The sequence below is a fragment of the Ctenocephalides felis genome, unplaced genomic scaffold, assembly GCF_003426905.1.
Source record: "Ctenocephalides felis isolate EL2017-DRISC unplaced genomic scaffold, ASM342690v1 CF-g0.4_SCAFFOLD_00105, whole genome shotgun sequence".
NCBI lineage: Eukaryota > Metazoa > Arthropoda > Insecta > Siphonaptera > Pulicidae > Ctenocephalides > Ctenocephalides felis.
Window position 1 is genome coordinate 1 of NW_020536259.1, and position 21,238 is coordinate 21,238.

Sequence of the window (21,238 nt, forward strand, 5' to 3'; positions counted from 1 at the left end):
ATATAGCAAAATATAAAATATTAGGTGCAGAATTAATATTTTGATGCGGAATTTCCAATGCTGTTGTATACTCCATTTGTTGAACTTCCATAAGTGCCATTTGTAGATCGGTTTGGAAAACTTCCTAAAGGAGGGGGAGGTACGCTTGTGTTTGTGTATGATACTCGAAAATTATTAGTATTTTGATCATATGAATTCCTGGTGGATCTTGTAGATACATCATTATTATAGCTTTTATTTCCTCTACTATTCCATTCTTCTTTAGAACCTCCCCCATTTGAATATCGAGAATTCCCACCACGCGTAAATGGCTGTGATTTGTATTGGAATTACGATTATTATTTTGTGAGCGTCCAAAATCTCTTCTTGCAGGCATACCACCAGATTTTGAAAAACGACCTCTATCTGCAATAATTTTTTTTTAGTTAAATTTGAAGGGTAAATTTTTGTTGCGTTGCAATAATTTGAAGAAACTATATTTAATTACCTATTAAAACAAAAAAACTAAATTTTCTATAAAAATATATGCATTCAAGAATTAAATAATTCAAAAATTATAATTACTTCTTCCAAAACCACTTCCAGCTTTGCTAGCAAATAGGGTTGACAATAATGGGGGGATTTGCTTCTTGTAACACAGCAATTAAATCATTAGCTTTAGCTGCATTTTGTACTGTGAATAGTGTGTAGGCTGTTCCGGTTTTCTGTGAACGGCCTGTTCTGCCAATCCGATGCACATAATCCTCAGAATTAGATGGGTAATCATAGTTTATCACAAATTTAACATCTTCGACATCTATATAATAGTTATCAAGTTAATTTATAAAAATATAAATGATATAAGAAGATTGCATACACTGATAATGTGTAATGGACATCGAAATTATTAAGATAATATGATAAAAAAGAATTATTAATATTATAATATAAAAAGATTGTCTTTAATATATTTAAAAACTGATAATATGAATTGTAAAAGTGTGTATATATAACACATTTAAAAATTGTACAAATTTGTACAATATCACCCAAATATAATCAGAAAAACACTTTTGTGTGTTCTAAACTATTTACCTGAATTTATTTTGCTACATATTTCAACTATAGTTTGCTGTTCCCATTTTACTTCTTATAAACCAAAATTCACTCATTACACATGTTTCAATTTAATGCAAACATTTATTTTTGAGAGTCAGACGATATAGGTGAGTATTGTGTGGCGATAGCTTGAAAAAACGTGGCTGCTGTGTTATATAACTATCACATTGGGACACAGATACCATCTTCATTTTGCTGGTACATACAGGCAGTTGACCTCAATTTGCCTATGTCACTAACATATAACTCTGTGAAAGCGACCAGACTGATTACATAATTTGCATCATATATAGCATGAACACAAGTTAATACATAACTTGACTGTTAATACATAATATACATAACTGGACCTTGTGAAATTTCACAATGCTTATTCTGTACATAATTACAATACTCATATTCAGAATATTGAACCTCATGCTCATTACAATATCAATAAATCCTAATCGAGAATCTGAAATGATCAGATAAAGATAGGCTTAACTAGATTGAAACCAAATGTATTGCTGAAGACTATTATGACTGATTGATGGGATTAATCAGGAACCAGTCTGGCGAAGAACAGCCATTGCCACGCCATTCGGTTTTACACACGACACACTGTTTCACCTGAGCACCGCCTGACTTGCTATTACCATTCTGCTTACCTAAACCACGAGCAGCCACATCTGTGGCTACTAAGATTCCGTCTTTGCCATTTCGAAATGAGTTTAGAACATAATCTCTTTCTTGCTGACTTTTATCACCATGAATACTCATTGCCCGCCAACCCATTCTGCAAACTGCATGAGTTATTTCATCCACTTTTCGTTTTGTTTCCACAAAATGATTGTTTTAGTTTCTGACTCGGAAGAAATTTCTGTAAGCAATCTTGTTAATTTGTTCTGTTTTTCATATTCATCACAAACATCAACAATTTGCAATATGTTATGATTTGCAGCTAAATTCAAAGACCCTATATTAATCTGAATATAATTATGTAAAAACTCTTCAGCTAGATTGCGAACTTCTTTTGGCCAAGTAGCAGACCACATAAGTACTTGTCTGTCTGGACGAATTTGTTCAATTATCTTTCTTATTTGAGGTTCAAACCCATGTCTAACATCCTATCTGCTTCATCTAATACTAAGTAAGTACAACGTCGTAAATTAGTAGTGTTTCGTTCAAGAAAATCAATTAAACGACCTGGAGTTGCAATAACAATCTCCACACCTCGCTCAAGATCCCTTGCTTGTGGGCCTTTTGGTGCTCCACCAAATATACATGTGTTCCTAACATGTACAGATTGGCCAAAGTCATTTGCTACTGCTGTATTTGTTTGTGCCAATTCTCTAGTAGGTGCCAAAACTAGAACAATGGTCCATCATTTCTTTGAAGTCGCGGCTGATGGTTAATATGAACTATGGCAGGTAATATATAAGCCAAAGTTTTACCAGAACCTGTTTGTGCTATACCAACCATATCTCTGCCACTGAGTGCAATTGGCCAACCCTGAGCTTGAATAGCTGTTGGTTGTTCAAATCCTTGCTTCTTTATTTCATACATAGCATAATCAGGAAAGTTACCTTCTTCAAAATATATATTGGGGCTGGGAACATTGTTACCTTTAACAGTTATTTCCATTTTATTACGAAATACTTCTGTTACTTCTGCAGGTCTACTAACAACACTTGGATGTGGTTGATAGAAATCCTTCCGGAACGGTTGTAGTTCATAGCTGTCCCATCTAACTTTGCGCAATCTATCACCAGGCTGCTTGTCTTTGAAGGATTCTCTATTTTGAGCTCCATTGCGAACCATACTACCTCTAGAGCTTCCTCTATTACTACGGCCACTACTGCCACGATCGGTAGAAGATCTGGCACCGCTGAAACGAGTTGCAGTGGATCTCACAGAAGTTGAACGCCCTCCTGAACCACCACGAAAATGGCCTCCACTTCCACCTCCTCGTCCATTTCGCTCACGATTATACCTGTGTGAATCATACAAAATTAAAAGCAAACTATATCGAAAGGTAATACCAACAACTTGTATATTTACATTTCAAAAGTATTTGCTCAAAACCACGACAAAACACAAACTTATAAATTTGACGTATACAAAGCGTCACTCAGTATATTTACTTAGTCACATATAGATGTATTTTTATCTATGGATGGTTAAAAAATAATAAGCGATAATTCGGTAAACCGTATAGGGAACGGGCAAGCTCTCCTCTAGCGGATTTTAAGTGCAACTTGGATTCCAACAAATATGGCGGATGACACATTTATGAGTTGAATTTGCTGTCAACTAATATTTGTTTTGACGTAAAACGTGCATTTTTAGGTTAAACATTTAATAATTCATATTTCTTACATATTTTCATCATTTATTTTTTATGATTTTACAATAACAGAGGTAAGAATAATGAAATTCAAAATATAAATTTTGTTTGCTACTACCAATATGCATACTATTTACATTCAGGAAAGGATATTCAATCAGAAAAATATTGAAAGTTCAAAGTTTGAAGAGGCTTTAGTAAATTAAATCAATATTTGCTTAAATGATCATATTTACATGCATAAAAACATTATTAAAAATCCATTTGTGAGTTTGATTCTTAGAAAACACTAATTATGAAAGTTAGAAATTAGTTATATTGCTTTAGGTTTTACTTTTCAGATTCATTCGTTGGTAGTTTCCAGGGTATTTGAAAGTAGGTTCTTATTTATTTGCACTCCAGATGGCTTTATTTCATTTGTTAATAATGTGGGCTTAGGCAGAATCACTCCAACCCAAATTAATGTACTCTCGGGCGTAATAAAAAAAAGTAAAATCTGGATGTGCTGTATTAACTGACAAAGGTAAATTCATGAGTAAAAAAGACAAAGTTTTTAATTGTACTTTATAGTCAGGATTTTCATCAATATGGACTGAGTTAGACAAATTAATAAATATAGCAGTACTTGTGCATATGCTATTTGTTTAAAATTAAATTTAAAACGGATTATTTCACCAGGAGATATTAATTAAACTCACTTTGAAGCTAGTGTGCGTATACATGTAGAATGAGTCATACACAGAATGAAAATTTTAAAACTTCTATGTAATATACCAAAGGACTATCAATTTTCTGGTGAAAATATTGTTTTTTTATGTCCTATTTTGGTGAATCTTCAAACTTTCATTATTGGATAAGATGGGGATGGTAAATGAAAGAAATGTTAATTTATATTAGATTAAATATATATGTATCATGACTGTTAGCTTGTATAATAATATTAACTGTACATAAATGTTATATGTAATACATAAATTGAAAGCTTTTGGAAATCAAAGATGAATACTTCTTATATGTACCTAAATTAATCTGAAAGAAAAAACATTGAGAGCATATAATTTAAAGTATAAAATTTTAACAGGTATGTAATATTAAATTCACACAAATAATTACCAATCTATGGAGGAGACCCTCTTCTATCAATATTAGCAAATACTGCTCATCGGTATAAAATTTTGGAGAAATTCTTCAACCGTGCATATACTGATACAATAGCTTCCTAAAACTTTTAAAAGTAATATCTTTTTATGCAATAAAACAAAACATACCTGCAGTAATGCAATAATACAAAACAATTAAATCAAATCAAATTGCAGTGTAGAAATCCTGTAAGTCCTGACATCCTATCAAATATGAGATTCATTCTGCAACAAAGTACTAATAGAAAGATCTAAACTTTGTTCAGCTGATAACACAACATGCAAATCATAAAATATCTTATGGCCTTGTCTGAAAATTTTATCATACCTTTAAGCAACACATGTTTGTTTTAATATGGTGGTCAATAGCAAATACATTTTAATTATGAGTACATACCTCAATGAATCTATCCAACGAAGCAATTTATTTCTTCTAACGTTAATTATAACAAAATTCACTTTCTTATTCATGCGCTTTCTTCACTTAATATACGCACATGATTGGTGACTCAGATATGCCGCATTATTATTAGAAATAAATAAAAATTGCGATTATAAGAAGCAATAACCATCTTTAACAAGCACATAAGTTTGAATAAAACCTGTCAAAATACGAAATAAAACCTGTCAAACGCCATCTTGTTTGGAATCCTTGTTTGCACTTTTTCGCCACCCCGAGAAGTCATGGCGTTTTCACTGACATTTTATGAGCTTGCCCGTTCCCTATTACTCAACCGTTTTTTCTCGTTAACAAATAAAAAGTTTTTTATATAATGAAAACGAAACAATGAAACTTCCTAGACAATCGAGTGTTACACAATAAGATTTTGATTACTATAAACCACCCAGCCCAAAACCACCTTATTTATCTATGCTCTTCTTTTATCTATGTATCTATGGTTATCTTTTAAAACTTTTATCAGAGTTAGTGTCTCACCTAGATCAGAATTAGATGTTTATGGTGTTCTAGTTCTAGTTGATGCCACTAGGTTTTTACTTTTCGTTGTTGGTGCACTTGCCTTTATATTTACGCTTTTGGTTTTATGTTTTATGTTGGCAACACTGCCTGAAGGATTCATGTACCTGTCAATATCACTACGAGGAGGATCGTGTGCCAGACGCATGCAATTTCAATTTTTAAGGTTATGATACTGTATACATTAGATCATGGTGTCAAACTCGCGGCCCGCGGGCCGCATGCGGCCCGCAGCAGATATTTTTGCGGCCCGGCTGCCCGCATATGTTGACAAATGATTTTATTTTTATTTTTATTTATTCATAAGCAAGCCGTAATCAATAATAATAGATATTATTTCAGACTCTGTCAAGCTTATTTCATAGTTAATATTAAAAGGATAGTAATTTTATAATAACCATGACGGTCTTGATGCAGATCGAAACGTATGGATTAATGAAGCATATTTCCTAATTGCTTTAGTTTTTTTTTTTTATTTAGTGCTACTGCCCGAATCAACAGACTCATTGCAAAGATATATTAATATATCTAATATATTATAATATCTAATATAATATATATATATATATATATATATATATATATATAGTTTTTTTGCGGCCCGCGTGAAGTTAAACCCTTGCTTATGCGGCCCGCTTGGAGTTAAACCATGCTTATGCGGCCCGATTGCACCTTTGAGTTTGACATCCTTGCATTAGATCATTAGATGTAGTAAATGTTTTTCTTGAAAACCAAAAAGTCTTCTATTGTTTTCTTACAAAAACTATTGCAAAAACATTGCACAATATTTTCAAAAACGCCTGGAACAAAATTTTCTAATATGAGTATTTTTGCTCAAAGATTAAATCCATTGACTGGTAAATGTGAGTGGGAACAAGAACCAGAGAATTATGACTATCATCAAGAAGTTGCTAGATCAGCTTTTGCTGATATGCTTCATGACACTGAGAGAAACCAGAAATATGAATTGGCTCTAAAACGTGCAATAGATAAAATGCATTCATCAGGAAAAAAGGCCAATGTCTTAGATATAGGTACAGGCACAGGTCTGTTGTCAATGATGGCTGTTCGATGTGGTGCAGATTCAGTGACTGCTTGTGAGTCTTTCAAACCAATGGCAAATTGTGCCGCCAATATTATTAAAAACAATGGTTTTTCCCAAAATATTAAGATAATTCCTAAACGATCAACAGAAATAATAGTGGGTGATAGTTACGATATGAAACAGAGGGCTAATATTCTTGTCACAGAAGTTTTTGATACTGAGTTAATAGGTATTTTACATTGATTAGCTAAATTTGATAAATTTTTAATTGCTTTGGTTCTGTATAGGTGAAGGAGCTATTGGAACTTTTATTCATGCACATAAGTACTTATTAGAAAAGGATTCTATCGTAATACCATGTTCAGGAACAATTTATGCTCAAGTTGTGCAATGCCCTGTAGCTCATTCATGGCATAAATTGAAGGATTTAGCAGATGCCGATGGGGAAATTATTATTAGAACTCCACATAATGTTCAAAATTGTGCCGGGTCAGCAGCTGTTCATGACATACAGTTATCTCAAATTCCATTTAGCCAAGTAATACTAAAGGGAATGAACATGTTTATTGTAAAATATTTTTCTTGAATAATCTTTTTCTATAGGTGACTTTATTATCTGATCCGGTGCCTGTAGTAACATTTGATTGGTCAGGAAAAACTGAACTGAAAATGAATAATTCTCTAGCAATTAAAACCCAAAGTAAAGCAAATGGTATTGCACAACTTGTTTTCATGTGGTGGACATTATCAATGGATGAAGGAAGTAAGAAATTAACAATAATGAAATGATAGCTATAAATAATTTTATAAGAATATACTAATTGAAATTCATCACATCATTTCTAGAAGAAATACTTCTTAGCTGCGCACCCTTTTGGGCTCATCCTGATGTCAAAAATGGCAAATATCCTCAAGAAACTATTCCATGGAGAGATCATTGGATGCAAGCTCTCTATTATATTCCTAATGAAGTAGCACTTAATAATAATGAATATTTTAATTTATTATTTTCTCATGATGAATATTCAATGTGGTTCAATGTATTACCATTATCAAAACCACTAACCAGTTTGGATTTTAAAGCACCGATATGCGAGTGTATGATGCATTGTGCTTATTCAAGAACTCGAATTGGTCAAATTAATGATGGACGAAGAAATAAACTGTACTCAAAAGTTTTAAGAGAACATGTAAATCAAGACACAGTATGCCTAGTACTAAGCGATGGTTCACTATTGGGATTAGGTGCAGCAAAAATGGGTGCCAAACATGTCTATGTATTGGAGAGTAATTATTTATCATCCAAAGCAATTCAAAACTATATATCGCACAATGAATTTAATAATGTAACAATATTAGATCATGCAGATAAAATTCAAAATTGCATACACAACATAAATTTAATATTTGCTGAACCTCATTTATATCCTCATTGCTTCCTTGGGATAATGCTTATTTTGCATATATTAAAGAAAATATAAAAAGTGAGAACATTAGGGTCATTCCAGAAAAGGGTGTTGTCTGGATGGTTCCTGTAGAGTTCAGAGATTTGCATAAGATCAGAGCACCACTATTTAAATGTGAAGGTTTTGATATGGAACCTTTTGATAAACTTATCGAGGTATGGATTTAGAAGAAGCTATTAAAATAGCATTTTTTAAATCTAGTATTTTCATAATTTTAGAGTTCAAGTAATCTTACTGATTGCATTGTAGAACCTCAACCATTATGGGAGTATCCAAGCAAGTGCTTAGGTAAACCTGAGAAGATATTAGAATTATGTCTTACAGAAAAGGAAATTAAAGCACTTTGTTATAATGGCAAAAAAAATTTTGGAATGTATGTATATATACATATATCTATATATAATATTATGCAACCATTAATTTGATCACTAATTGCTTTTATTTGTTAAACAGAAATGGTGTATGTAACGGTATTGCTTTGTGGGTTGATTGGCACTTGGATGGAACAACGAAGAATATATGGAGCACAGGCCCTCAAAATGCAATCGAAGTAGGAGATAGAATAAAATGGGATATGTTTACAAGACAAGGTGTACATTTAATACCAAGTCCAAAACAGGTTCACCAGTGTGATTTTCTACAATACAGTGTTTCATGCAATATAAAGAAAGGAGAATTACACTTTGGTTTTGATGTAATAAGTTAAAAATATAATATAAAATCAAATGCATTATTGCATCCAAAAAGTATTTTATTTATATTCTTAAATCTCCATATGCAATGAAAATTATTACAAAAGGTTTGTGTGAATTTACATATTTAATAATTATCTAATTTAGTAAATCAAGGAAGTAAGTCAGAATGTGTAAGTTATTTTAAATTATTGTAATCGAAATATTGTGATTTGTGTCAAATACCTTTTTCAGATTTATGAATATTTCCAATGTATGCATTATTTTGGGATAGTATTAATTTTATGAGCGCCATAGTTATATTTGCATCTTTTTTGCCCGTTGTTTTTAAAAATCAGTATGGTTATGGCTTTTTGGTCATTATGATCATTTTATGTATGTTATGTTTATTGTCAAAGTGAGGAGATGAGCCAACAAGTTTTCTTTTAATAATTCTGGCCTATGATTGCATTGTTTTTTTTTTTTGCTGTTTTCCCTGATAAAAGCAAAATATTATTAATTACTTTATTATTAATTAGTTTTTTATAGTAATTTCTTCCTTGCATTTTGTGGTTTAATAAAATATAATATATTATTAATTATTATTAATAATATATTATATTTTTATTAATCTAGTATTAAGTGCAATATAGCATTGTTTTTTTGTTTTTCTCCTTTTTCTTAATTAAGTTTACAATTTTTAATTTATATTATTTGGAAGATTATATTTATATATAAAATTATGAATTTTGTTGTTGAATCATATTTGTAACCTCTATTTTTAATCGAGTTGGCGCAGTTTTTTAAATTTTGTTTGGATCCGTGCTGCCAACTTCTTTCCTAATGATGTCGCGGTCGCGCCAAAATGAATCATAATTGGTATGATTTTGTTGGTAATCCGGTTTTGCATATCCTGTGTCTTTTGGTGACGAAAAGTGCTTGTAGCTGGCCGTACGCCGTAATTTAGTAGGTTTTTTTTTGGTACTATGATGATTACATGTGGTAGAATATATTAATTGTCGGTAAACGAAAAGTGCTAACAACACTTCAGAAATGAGTTAGTTACAAAGGCGATGGATCCAGGGCAATCGGTGAGTACAAAATCAATAGCATGTCGAATCCTTATGTAATATTTATAGGCTAATATATTCATGTCCATGCCGGATTTTATTTTCATTACGCCTCATGGCATGGAACTTTCTTCGTTTCTGCTATTTGGTTTGATTCAGTTCAAATTATGTAAGCAACTGTATATTCTCAAGTGGTTTTCAAATATTTCTAATCTTATTTTTGATACAATTCAATAATTACTATAACATTTATTTTTGCGAAGTAATTATTTTGTTTAAGTTATAACTGCTGTTGTCTCGAAACTTTTAATATCTTAAAAACAGCATGTCGATTAAGTGCATAAATTTATTTCATGCATTTTGAGGTTAAGGATTATTTATGTGAAAAAAAATCACGTTTATTATATTTTTTTCAATTAATAATGAAGTATTACCTATTACTGGAATAACCTTCAACAATTTTTCTAATTATAGGAGTATTATGAGTTTCTTGATCTGACTGATATAGATGAAAGTGAACGTTGCCAGTTAAACAACACTCTTTTTCCGTCAGAGCAAAGTTCTCATGATTTATCCGACTCTGGAGTTTGGAATGAAGGTACATTTGGTGAGTTTGCCATTGTTAATGTTTTTTTATTCAATATTCCAGTTCAGTAATTCAATTAATATGCGTCTTATAAAATGAGGTTATAACTGTTATCTTAGCATTGATTTATGCTTTACATTACAATTCAAAGAAACATATATACCCCGCATGTCTATACCCCACACTTCTAAGCCGACCTGCAAAGTTTTTTTTTATTTTGTATGGTGTGCTCGTAGTGGGAACATAATCTCACTATTGTGTATGATTGTTGGAGAAACTATTCTTTCAATCAAAGAAATTGGTGAGACAATTACAACCCAATATAACAATAGCTCATATATTAAATGTAATTTTTTTAAGTTTTTAAACTAGTCTTGTTAATCAGATACTTCTTGCGTTTAATTTATGTTTAAACATAATATAGCCTAAGTATTTGCTTAGTTCTTTGTATTTAAGTCAACATCTCGATAACATATAAATTTTATATTCATAAAAATAATATTTTTATGAAACATGTGTATTTACATTGTTGCATATGCTTATTTTCAGAATCTGACTGGCTATCCACATTAAATAGTGGATCCTCTGTACCTCCATCTGAGTCAGACTTTTCAATGAACGGGGATCATCAAGCAGTTTCACCTCAGTTTGGAGTTGGATCACAATGTCCTCCACCAAACACAATATATTCTGCTGCTCCTCCATACAACATGCAACCACCAGGATCCTCTCCGTCACATATGTACCATCTAATGCAGCCAGCTCCTATGAGTAATGTGTATGTTGGTAATGTAACTGCCAATGTGAATGTTCATGGTTATTTGGGACATTATGTGCCCTTCATACCTCAAGGGCAAGTTGAGCAAATGCCTGAGGTCTCATCTCAAAGACCCATACATAATCGTGAGCATAACCCTAGAGGAAGACGCGGTCGAGGTGGACACAACAAGCGTGATTACCAGCAGCAAAGGTCACAACAAATTCAGCAACAGCATGTGCAACAAGACATGGTGGATGTACAGCAGCAGCAGCAACCAAATCACTATCAGTATATGCCCATACCTTATCAATCTGCATATTATCCAACTGGCCCTCAAAGCCATTTAGCACAACATGCTACTGGATCACCAATCTATGTTGGTCAACATGTGCCTATGTATGCCCCAATGCCTCATTTATATCAATTTCATCCCGGAATGGTTTATTCGCCTGTGAGTGTACCGCCTGAGTATCAGTTAATGGATCCTACTGGCAAAATTGAAAGTTGTGAATTAGAAATGTATCCCCAAGCTTCTGAAATACATCAGCATATGATGGGCATGAATATTCAAGGTGAGGAAATGTATAATTGTTTACCAACCGAAGTTACTAATCAAGTTTCTGATTTTCAAATAAATCAGAATGACGGTGCTGTACTAGATGATAGCAATCAGATTACACCTCTGGGAATTGATGGCTCAAATACTGTTGCGGAAAATTCAAATAGAATTCGAGAAGAAATTTCTCAGGTTGATGTTTTAGTAAATAGTAATGAGAATAAAGCGTCTATTTCTGTTGAATATCCACCTTCTATTGTTGAGACTTCATCCATAATTGTGGAAAATAGTAAAGAGGTTAGCCTAAAGCAATCTGTTCCAATTACAAATGCAGCCGCTATTACTTCTATTGTAGAACCAATAGAATATGCATCTGTTGCGGATGCTGCTGAAGGTGGCGTTGTGAGTTGCTGATGAAAATAGTATTCCAAATCATGCAGGTGTTGCTGACACTAATATGATGGCTGCTACAGTTGCTAGTGTTGCAGGTGCTGGAGATGCTACTGTTATGGATGCTTCAGATGCTATTGTTGCAGGTGCTGCAGCTGTTTCAGCAATTAATACACCTATCAAGGACTGTGTCTCAAATAGATCTACTCTTCATCACAACATGCTTCAAATCCAAAATCAAAGGGACTTTTTGTAAATAATAAAGACATAGTAAAAACAGGAGTTGGTCGAAAATCAACAAAACCTTCACAAAACAAAAGCTCACAACAAGCACTTACAAAAGAGAATACCATGACTGTTCCTGCTCTACAACCACAGGAAGTTCAGAAACTCCAATCAAGCAAGATAAATGACAATAGACCAAAATCTCAAACTCCTCCTAATTCAGTGTGGGTTAATAATAAATTGTATACACCACCAACAAATGAGATTACTGAAAGTAAATACCTGGGGTTCAATTAGAAATTAACTCTGAATTAAAGAATAAACCAATAAATGTGAAATCAAATACAACTAAACCGAACAATAATGAGAATAAAGGCAGTGAAGTTAATAAAAGCTTAGAACCAGCATTTGAACAATTGCAAGCTGAAACAAGTGTTGCTGCTTCACAGAGTAAATCTTGGGCTAGTTTATTTAACAAATCTGATATTTTATCAGATTCCATTTCAGCTTCCATCTCTATAAATCCAGGAGATTTATCTTCAAAAAATTCAGTTATCAAACCAATGGCTGTGGTGCAACCATTAGAAAATAGCATGACTGCAGGAGCTCAAAATCAAATTACCCAAAAAAGCAATAAATCACAAGTTACTGTACATACTACTAGTGACAATACTTCAACATTTTTAAATGATCCTAATTCATACAGAGCTGGAGGTAAGTTTTGTATAAATTTGTTTTATTTAGTTGATATTTGTGCATGTATCAAAAGCTATTTTTTTCAGAATTTCTTTCAAAGTACAATCTGGATAATAGAACTGTTAGCTTACAACCTAGAGGATTAACAAATCGGTCCAACTACTGTTATATAAATTCTACTTTGCAAGCTCTTTTGGCTTGTCCTCCATTATATAATTTGCTAAAGGCATTACCCCATCAAATCTCCAAGAAAAGCAAAAGCTCAACCCCTGTGCTAGATGCTATGTAAGTAATTTTTTATAGATATTAGCAATTTGAAGATTAATGCGATTTTATATTAAATTTATAATCTTCAAATCTTGTTACCCCACTTAACTAAGCCGGCCTCGGAAAATATTAGTTTTTCTGAAGGTGTGCAGATGGTGGGAACATTAATTCTTTGAATGTGTATGGAAATCCACTTTTTTATAGTGGTTGACCAAAGGAATTTTTGATACATTATCCTCAGTATTTATGCCAAATACTTGCATTGCTGTTGGAATAACTTTATTTTTGCATGAATATTATAATAGAATCTTGCTATTTTATTTTGAGTCAAATATGGCTCAAATTACATAACTTCTATGGAACCATTCCATCTGAAAGTATAAATATTTCCATTATGATAGTTTATTAGTATAATAATATATGTATATTTTTTTAACATTGTATTAATTTAATTTTGCATAATATTAGATGTATTAATTTAAGATGTTCAATTTCAGGACTCAATTAGCTTATGAGTTTATGCCTTTGCCTCCTGGTGCTCGAGTTGGTCGTCGTGAAAAAGGTCACCAGCGTAAAGATGAATTACCAGATGTGTCCACAGGTCCACCATTTGAACCATTGGTTATTCACAGAATGCTTAGTGGTTTCCATCCAAATACTTTCCAGGTTGAAGGAAGACAAGAGGATGCAGAAGAGTTTTTGAGTTGCCTTCTTAATGGATTAAATGATGAAATGGTGGAGGTAATTTAACTTTAGATCTTTATTAATATAGAATAATTAATTAAGACTTGGTAAAGATTTATTAAATCAATGATACTCAAATGAGTATGAATGTGGCTATGACATTATATGGCATGCATCATAAATTACTTTAATTTGTAATTTTTAACAAAGTTACACAAATGCACTGAGTCAAAACTATCTTAAAGTAAAACACGTATGCTACAAAGAAAATGCCAGCAGAAAAATATTACATAATTCTGATTTTATAACAAAATTGATTCAGCATTTTTAACTTAAATTTGCTGCATGAAAAATAAACCATACGTATATGTATAATAAATTTTTTATACCCCACTTAACTAAGCCGGCCTCAGAAAATATTGGTATTTCTGAAGGTGTGCAGATGGTGGGAACATTAATTCTTTGAATGTGTATGGAAATCCACTTTTTTATAGTGGTTGACCAAAGGAATTTTTGATACATTATCCTCAGTATTTATGCCAAATACTTGCATTGCTGTTGGAATAACTTTATTTTTGCATGAATATTATAATAGAATCTTGCTATTTTATTTTGAGTCAAATATGGCTCAAATTACATAACTTCTATGGAACCATTCCATCTGAAAGTATAAATATTTCCATTATGATAGTTTATTAGTATAATAATATATGTATATTTTTTTAACATTGTATTAATTTAATTTTGCATAATATTAGATGTATTAATTTAAGATGTTCAATTTCAGGACTCAATTAGCTTATGAGTTTATGCCTTTGCCTCCTGGTGCTCGAGTTGGTCGTCGTGAAAAAGGTCACCAGCGTAAAGATGAATTACCAGATGTGTCCACAGGTCCACCATTTGAACCATTGGTTATTCACAGAATGCTTAGTGGTTTCCATCCAAATACTTTCCAGGTTGAAGGAAGACAAGAGGATGCAGAAGAGTTTTTGAGTTGCCTTCTTAATGGATTAAATGATGAAATGGTGGAGGTAATTTAACTTTAGATCTTTATTAATATAGAATAATTAATTAAGACTTGGTAAAGATTTATTAAATCAATGATACTCAAATGAGTATGAATGTGGCTATGACATTATATGGCATGCATCATAAATTACTTTAATTTGTAATTTTTAACAAAGTTACACAAATGCACTGAGTCAAAACTATCTTAAAGTAAAACACGTATGCTACAAAGAAAATGCCAGCAGAAAAATATTACATAATTCTGATTTTATAACAAAATTGATTCAGCATTTTTAACTTAAATTTGCTGCATGAAAAATAAACCATACGTATATGTATAATAAATTTTTTATACCCCACTTAACTAAGCCGGCCTCAGAAAATATTGGTATTTCTGAAGGTGTGCAGATGGTGGGAACATTAATTCTTTGAATGTGTATGGAAATCCACTTTATTATAGTGGTTGACCAAAGGAATCTTTGATACATTATCCCAGTAGTTTCCAACTTTTCTATGCCTCCCCTCCCTTCATTTTTTTAACAATCTAATTTCATAAATACTCTTCTCATATTATAATTTATTTATTGTACTACAAATTGATATATAATTTTATGTAAAAACATGTATGAAGCAATTTAATTTTTTGATTTCAAATTGACTTTGGAACCGTGGCATTCCTCAATGTTTTCACTTAATATTTATAGTGATTCAAATACTTCAATATTACTTACAGCTCATAAAACTAGTAGAACCTGAAGAAAAAGCTCAACTGTCCAATGGTGATATGGTGAATGGGCATAGACAGTGTGATGATGATGCTAATGATGATGATGATGATGAATGGAAGGTAAGCTTAAAATCTATTTAGACATTCTCACATGAAGTCAGCAGCTTTGCCTTCTGTCATGGCAATAGAGGCGTTACACATGTGAGAGATTAAATTTGAGACATGTCTTTAAGGTTTTTGGGTCGTTTTGATCTTGAATTCCTGAATAGGCTAATCTCAAAGGTTTCCGAGAGTAGTTATCACAATCATTTGTGATGACATAGTAGTGAAACATACAAACCTAAAATTAAAATTATAAATACATTATATATATATATATATATATGTATATATATATATATATATATACTAGCTGACCCGGCAAACGTTGTTTTGCTAAGTAAGTTATTTTATAAACAATTTCTAGAGTATCTAAAAAATTAATACTTTTTGTGTAAGGATGTGTTGTTTGAATTGCTATATACAATGAGATATTATAGAAACAATAAACCCCATTAGTTTGTATATATTTTATTAATACAACCAAACTGAAAGTTTTATACACTTTCTATAGAAAACATGGCATAATTCATCCAAGTCTTTGTTGGTCTTTCGACTTATATAGTCATTACAAATTCCATTTAATCGATTAATGAATGCGTTTCAAATTTTTTGAAATTTTTTTTTTGGATTCTGGATTTTGTGTATAATTGTAAATAATACTATTGAGCTTATACAAATTTTTCAAATTTCTGCGAGGAGAGATACAAAATGATTTAGTATCTCTTTTTTGACCTGCTTTTTGAAAAGTTTCTAGTAATATTCGATGAATAAAAGTAAATTTAATAAAAAGTATATATGTAGAACAGGGCAAGGCGCAAAGGTCCAATTTGACTTTAAGCAAATATAATTTTATTATGAAAATCAAACCAATTACATCACAACAAATGACACATTTCAAATGAACAATTATCTGACTACGTTCAGTAAAACTACCAGCTACTTCATCATTGTAAAAACGTGCTTTTTTGCTGTCTTTAAAAAAATTTTTATCTAGACCTTTTTACCCTATAACGGGGTAACTTGGAACGGCCAGATGGCAAGCAGGTCTAATGTCATATTTTAATTTCAAAAGTATTTTACAAAATAATTACATTTTCAACTAATTGCTAGAAACTACCAATGGAAGAAAATACTTTTACTATGGATTTTCAGAGATTACCATTTATCTCCCAATACCAAAGTCATAAGAATCAAGGTTATAGCTGATTATACATATTTTCCCTTAACATTCAAATACTGTTGTTAAACAATGCTTAGCTTTACTGGTTTTTGACACTTCGGTCGTGGATCTTCATATATTACTATCCATTCTTGAATAAATTCAGGAAATTATAACTGGAAATAAGCTATTCGACAAAATGTTTCTTTGATCGATTTCAAATTTAGGTTCTAAATCTGAATAATCTAGAAAAGGTTTTATAAATACCAATGAGTACATAATTATACAAATGAGTTCTTTCAGAGCATTGTGTTTGAGAAAAATATGATTTGTCAACCATACTGAGTTATACATAGTTCGCTTCACTGTTTATACGAATGGGCAATGGCACTATCATTATATTATAATTGTTAATTATTTATTTAAAATAAATAATTTTATTATTAATTCCTTACAAATATTGAATTGTCATCCATACGTGATTACATAGCTGTCATTTGCTTATTGTTATTCGAAGTCGAACGGGATAAAAGGTATCCTATGTCCTTCTCCTGGCTCTGAACCAACTTTTACCAACTTTACCAAAGCCAATTTTCAGTTAAATCGGTTCAGCCTTCTTGAGTTATAAGTTCTGACGATATATCTCCAGAATGCACAAACCGAATTCGACAATTTTGCATTTGCTGGAAAGGTCTGGGGCTCCGTGAGGTTTATAGCTGGGTTATAATATATGAGAACCAAAACTAATATTCTATCACTATAGTTAACTTAAGGTAGTCGATTACTTCAATTAGACCTTTTTATTGTCGAATCAAAGCACATTTGCTGATAATATATATATGCCAATTAGTTGTAAACACCTGAAACATTTTATAAGATATGTATAAAGAAATTACAAATTAACAATTAATGTATAACTATTTACATTTTTATTACAAATTTTGAGGTTATGTCAAGAAACTATATTTCAGAATATTTTTTTTATTAATTTGTTGATGATTATACTTATTGCTGATATATAATATAAACACCTCAAATACTCTATTTAAATACGTATAAACAAATATACATAAATACTTAATTATATAAATAATTACATTTCCATTTTCAAGAAATAAATTTCCCCATCGTCCATCTAGCATCGCTTGGTATTATTAAGAATTGATTTATTTGCCACTTTGTATTAATTTTCCGTGGCTATTAAAATATTTATATTATTCACGTAATAATTTTCAAATAATGGTCATTAAGAAATGCATATTAATATATTTGTATCAAAACAGAAACACCGAATGACAGTTGACAATCGAATGTAAATGTCATGGATGAAATCATTGATAGTATCATAGATTGAATAAACTACATGGATTGTTTATAAATAATTAATTTTGAATTAGAATGAAATAAAGGGATAAAAAGTATCCTAAGTCCTTCTCCTGGCTCTAAACTACCTCCCTGCCAATTTTCATCTAAATCGGTTCAGCCGTTCGTTAGTTATAAGTGGTAGCACATAAGGCGATCCTCTTTTATATATATAGATATATATATATATATGTATATAATCTAAAATAATTATATTTTTTTATAATTAATTCTAAAAACCTTTTTAAATAGGTAATGGGTCCAAAAAATAAAGGTTCTATAACTAGGCGGTCATATTTTGGCCGTTCACCAATTAGTGATATTTTCGAGGTCAATTAAGATCACGAGTTCAAAGGGCTGGCGATTTGACGACTGATAGTGTGCAGCCTTTTTTCACACTTCAATTAGATATAGAGGCAAGTATAAATAAAACGAAAATCTATAAATTGAACCCAAACAAGATACCTGTTTGACAGTTTATTTTCACTCATGGTCATAGTTTTGGGAATAGTAAAAATAATCTCATTTGTGTATGGTGCATAGATTCTTTTCTATTCATCAAAGGGTTTTGTGAGATACAGAAGTGGTAACATTCATAGTATAAAAAATATTTTTGTATAATTTGGTTTCAATAGATTTTTTTCTATATTATAGAAAGCGGCATCTGTCTCACAAGCATTGGAATTATTAGTTGGACGTGATCAATTGGAAGGTGTTACTTGTTCTAAAACAAACCAAGAGGTTGAGGCTTGGCAACAAGTCTCTTTAGAAGAACTGCCAGTTGTACTAATTTTACATCTAAAGTGGTTTGATTACAAGTTAGATGGTTGTACAAAAATAGTAAAAAATGTTGATTTTCCAATTGACCTTAAAATAGATCCCAAGCTAATGTCAACTAAAACGAAGTATGCGGTAAAACAGCGTCAATACAAATTATTTGCAGTTGTTTACCATGATGGAAAAGAAGCTTCAAAGGGGCATTACATTACCGATGTGTTCCATGTTGGCTTTAATGGCTGGATACGATACGATGACAGTGTTGTTAAGGCAGTCACTGAGAATATGGTGTTGCATCCCAGACAACCACGGGTTCCTTATTTACTTTATTATAGAAGGTGCGATACTATTGGACCCTCTAACAATGTTAACCAACGTACTCATTGATATGTCTGACATATCGGAGCTGAAATGCTCTCATATTGTGCCTATATTTGTTTTTCAATTTTTTCTATACAATCAAGTTGCTTTTTGTAGTTGTTCCTACAGTTTTGTAATAGTAAACAATCATTTTTTTGATTTCACTTTTACGATTTCTTTAAGTTAAAACTTGCAACTTTCCCTGAGTGATTTTATATTTTAGATAGTCATTTTCTATAAGTTTTTGAAGTAAATTCGTTTATCTTAAATAGAATATATATATATTTATAATGTAAACAGAATTTATATATTGTTATAATTATTAAATTAGAGTAACTACTTAAAATTTATACAATATTAGAGATTTTAAATTTGTTAGTAATTTGTGTGGAAGTTTATATATATATATATATATATATATATATATATATATATATATATATATATATATATATATATGTATATAAAACATGTACGTGTATATATATATGTGTGTATATATAATAATTGTCTGTTACATGTGTATTATAAGATGAAAGTTTATATTATTTGCTTCTTCTGAGAAGACTGGAACATTTTACATTGTTATAACTTGTGAATTTACAATAAAGATCTAAATGTAATTGCATTCATTTATTTATATTTTAATGTAATGATTTATAGCTTAGTGATCATGTAAATGTAAATCTACTATTTCTGCTTAGCCTAATCAGTTAATTTGTATTTTTGTATATTGTACATTATTTAATATTAAAATTAGGAATAAATTATAAAAGTTGTAAACTTATTTATGAAATTATAAATTTTAATATATCGTTAACAAGTACAATAATCTTTCATTGGCTTTAAACATACATGTGCAACTAATTAATTAAATGTGCAAGAAATTATATTTCCTGATGCATTTAAAACTTTGGTGATATTAATGTCTTTCACCTAAATTATATACCTAAGGAGGTAAATTTGATATTTTTTGCATATGCAGGTATTTAGATTAATTTTCAATTCAAAAGATATCAGTTGAGAAGAAGCCTTGCAGATCATTTTAGTGAAGATTGGCTGAACAATTTAAAAAGTAATCAATTTCAATCTTTATTGAATAAGTTTCCTGTATAAATACAGATGTGAAATTTTTTGCAATTTAGCACTTGTTTACCTTATATTATTTTATCAGAATTTACCTAATTATATTATGATAATTTACTTAAATAGTTTTGTTGACCTAATTTTGAAATATTTTTTATATAACAAACAACACTCTATTTTGCACTAATTTATTAAATAAACGTTTTGAGACTAGGTTTGTCTCATCATCAGTGTGTTATAATTTAAAATCTAAAATATAGAAACCTAATTAGCATCATGTGTTATCCGTTGCAAGTAGTTCATTATATTGCCCCACCAACGACCGTCGGAGTCTGAATTCTCTATCAAGGTCAACTTGACGAGTCATGAAATATCAAATAGCAAAGAGAAGGAATAGGACCCAGTTGAAAAATAGATGTCGCTAGAAGAAAAAATATTCTATGAAAGAAAAAGGTTTGTTTATAAAAATTGTTTTAAATTATTATAATTAAAAATATATGTACATATATATAATATACAAATGCATACCCATAGCACATACCTACACAAATACAAATACAGTAGGCCCTCGCTTTTACACGGCACTCTGGGTACACGGTTCCCATACTACACGGAGCTAAAAATCCGACATCCCTCCGACTACACGGACTTCTTATTACACGTTATTTGTTCAACAGCCCATAAGTTCATTGTGCAAAAGGG

General features: G+C 31.0%; 2 protein-coding genes, 1 long non-coding RNA gene and 1 pseudogene across 3 annotated transcripts; 3 read left to right on the top strand and 1 right to left on the bottom strand.

Moving 5' to 3' along the window:
* Nucleotides 1-590: 590 nt before the first annotated feature.
* Nucleotides 591-2,921, bottom strand: LOC113374605 (annotated as a pseudogene).
* A 650-nt stretch (nucleotides 2,922-3,571) lies between these two features.
* Nucleotides 3,572-3,954, top strand: LOC113374896. Its single transcript, XR_003367007.1, has 2 exons — nucleotides 3,572-3,690; nucleotides 3,766-3,954. It is a non-coding gene; the product is annotated as an uncharacterized LOC113374896 (long non-coding RNA).
* Nucleotides 3,955-5,654: 1,700 nt separating this feature from the next.
* On the top strand, nucleotides 5,655-8,756 carry LOC113374707 (protein arginine N-methyltransferase 7-like). Its single transcript, XM_026614714.1, is given in 8 exon segments — nucleotides 5,655-5,727; nucleotides 6,238-6,813; nucleotides 6,872-7,122; nucleotides 7,188-7,347; nucleotides 7,431-8,000; nucleotides 8,003-8,205; nucleotides 8,269-8,423; nucleotides 8,504-8,756. Coding segments are annotated over 7 exon segments (2,151 nt in total). The 5' UTR covers nucleotides 5,655-5,727; nucleotides 6,238-6,254.
* Nucleotides 8,757-9,639: 883 nt separating this feature from the next.
* Nucleotides 9,640-19,486, top strand: LOC113374809. The gene is given in 14 exon segments (XM_026614807.1): nucleotides 9,640-9,812; nucleotides 10,266-10,398; nucleotides 10,927-12,087; nucleotides 12,134-12,240; nucleotides 12,285-12,536; nucleotides 12,626-12,786; nucleotides 12,847-13,022; nucleotides 13,091-13,289; nucleotides 13,769-14,012; nucleotides 14,729-14,986; nucleotides 15,697-15,810; nucleotides 18,566-18,638; nucleotides 18,641-18,729; nucleotides 18,968-19,486. Coding segments are annotated over 14 exon segments (3,495 nt in total). The 5' UTR covers nucleotides 9,640-9,794; the 3' UTR covers nucleotides 19,478-19,486.
* Nucleotides 19,487-21,238: the final 1,752 nt, after the last annotated feature.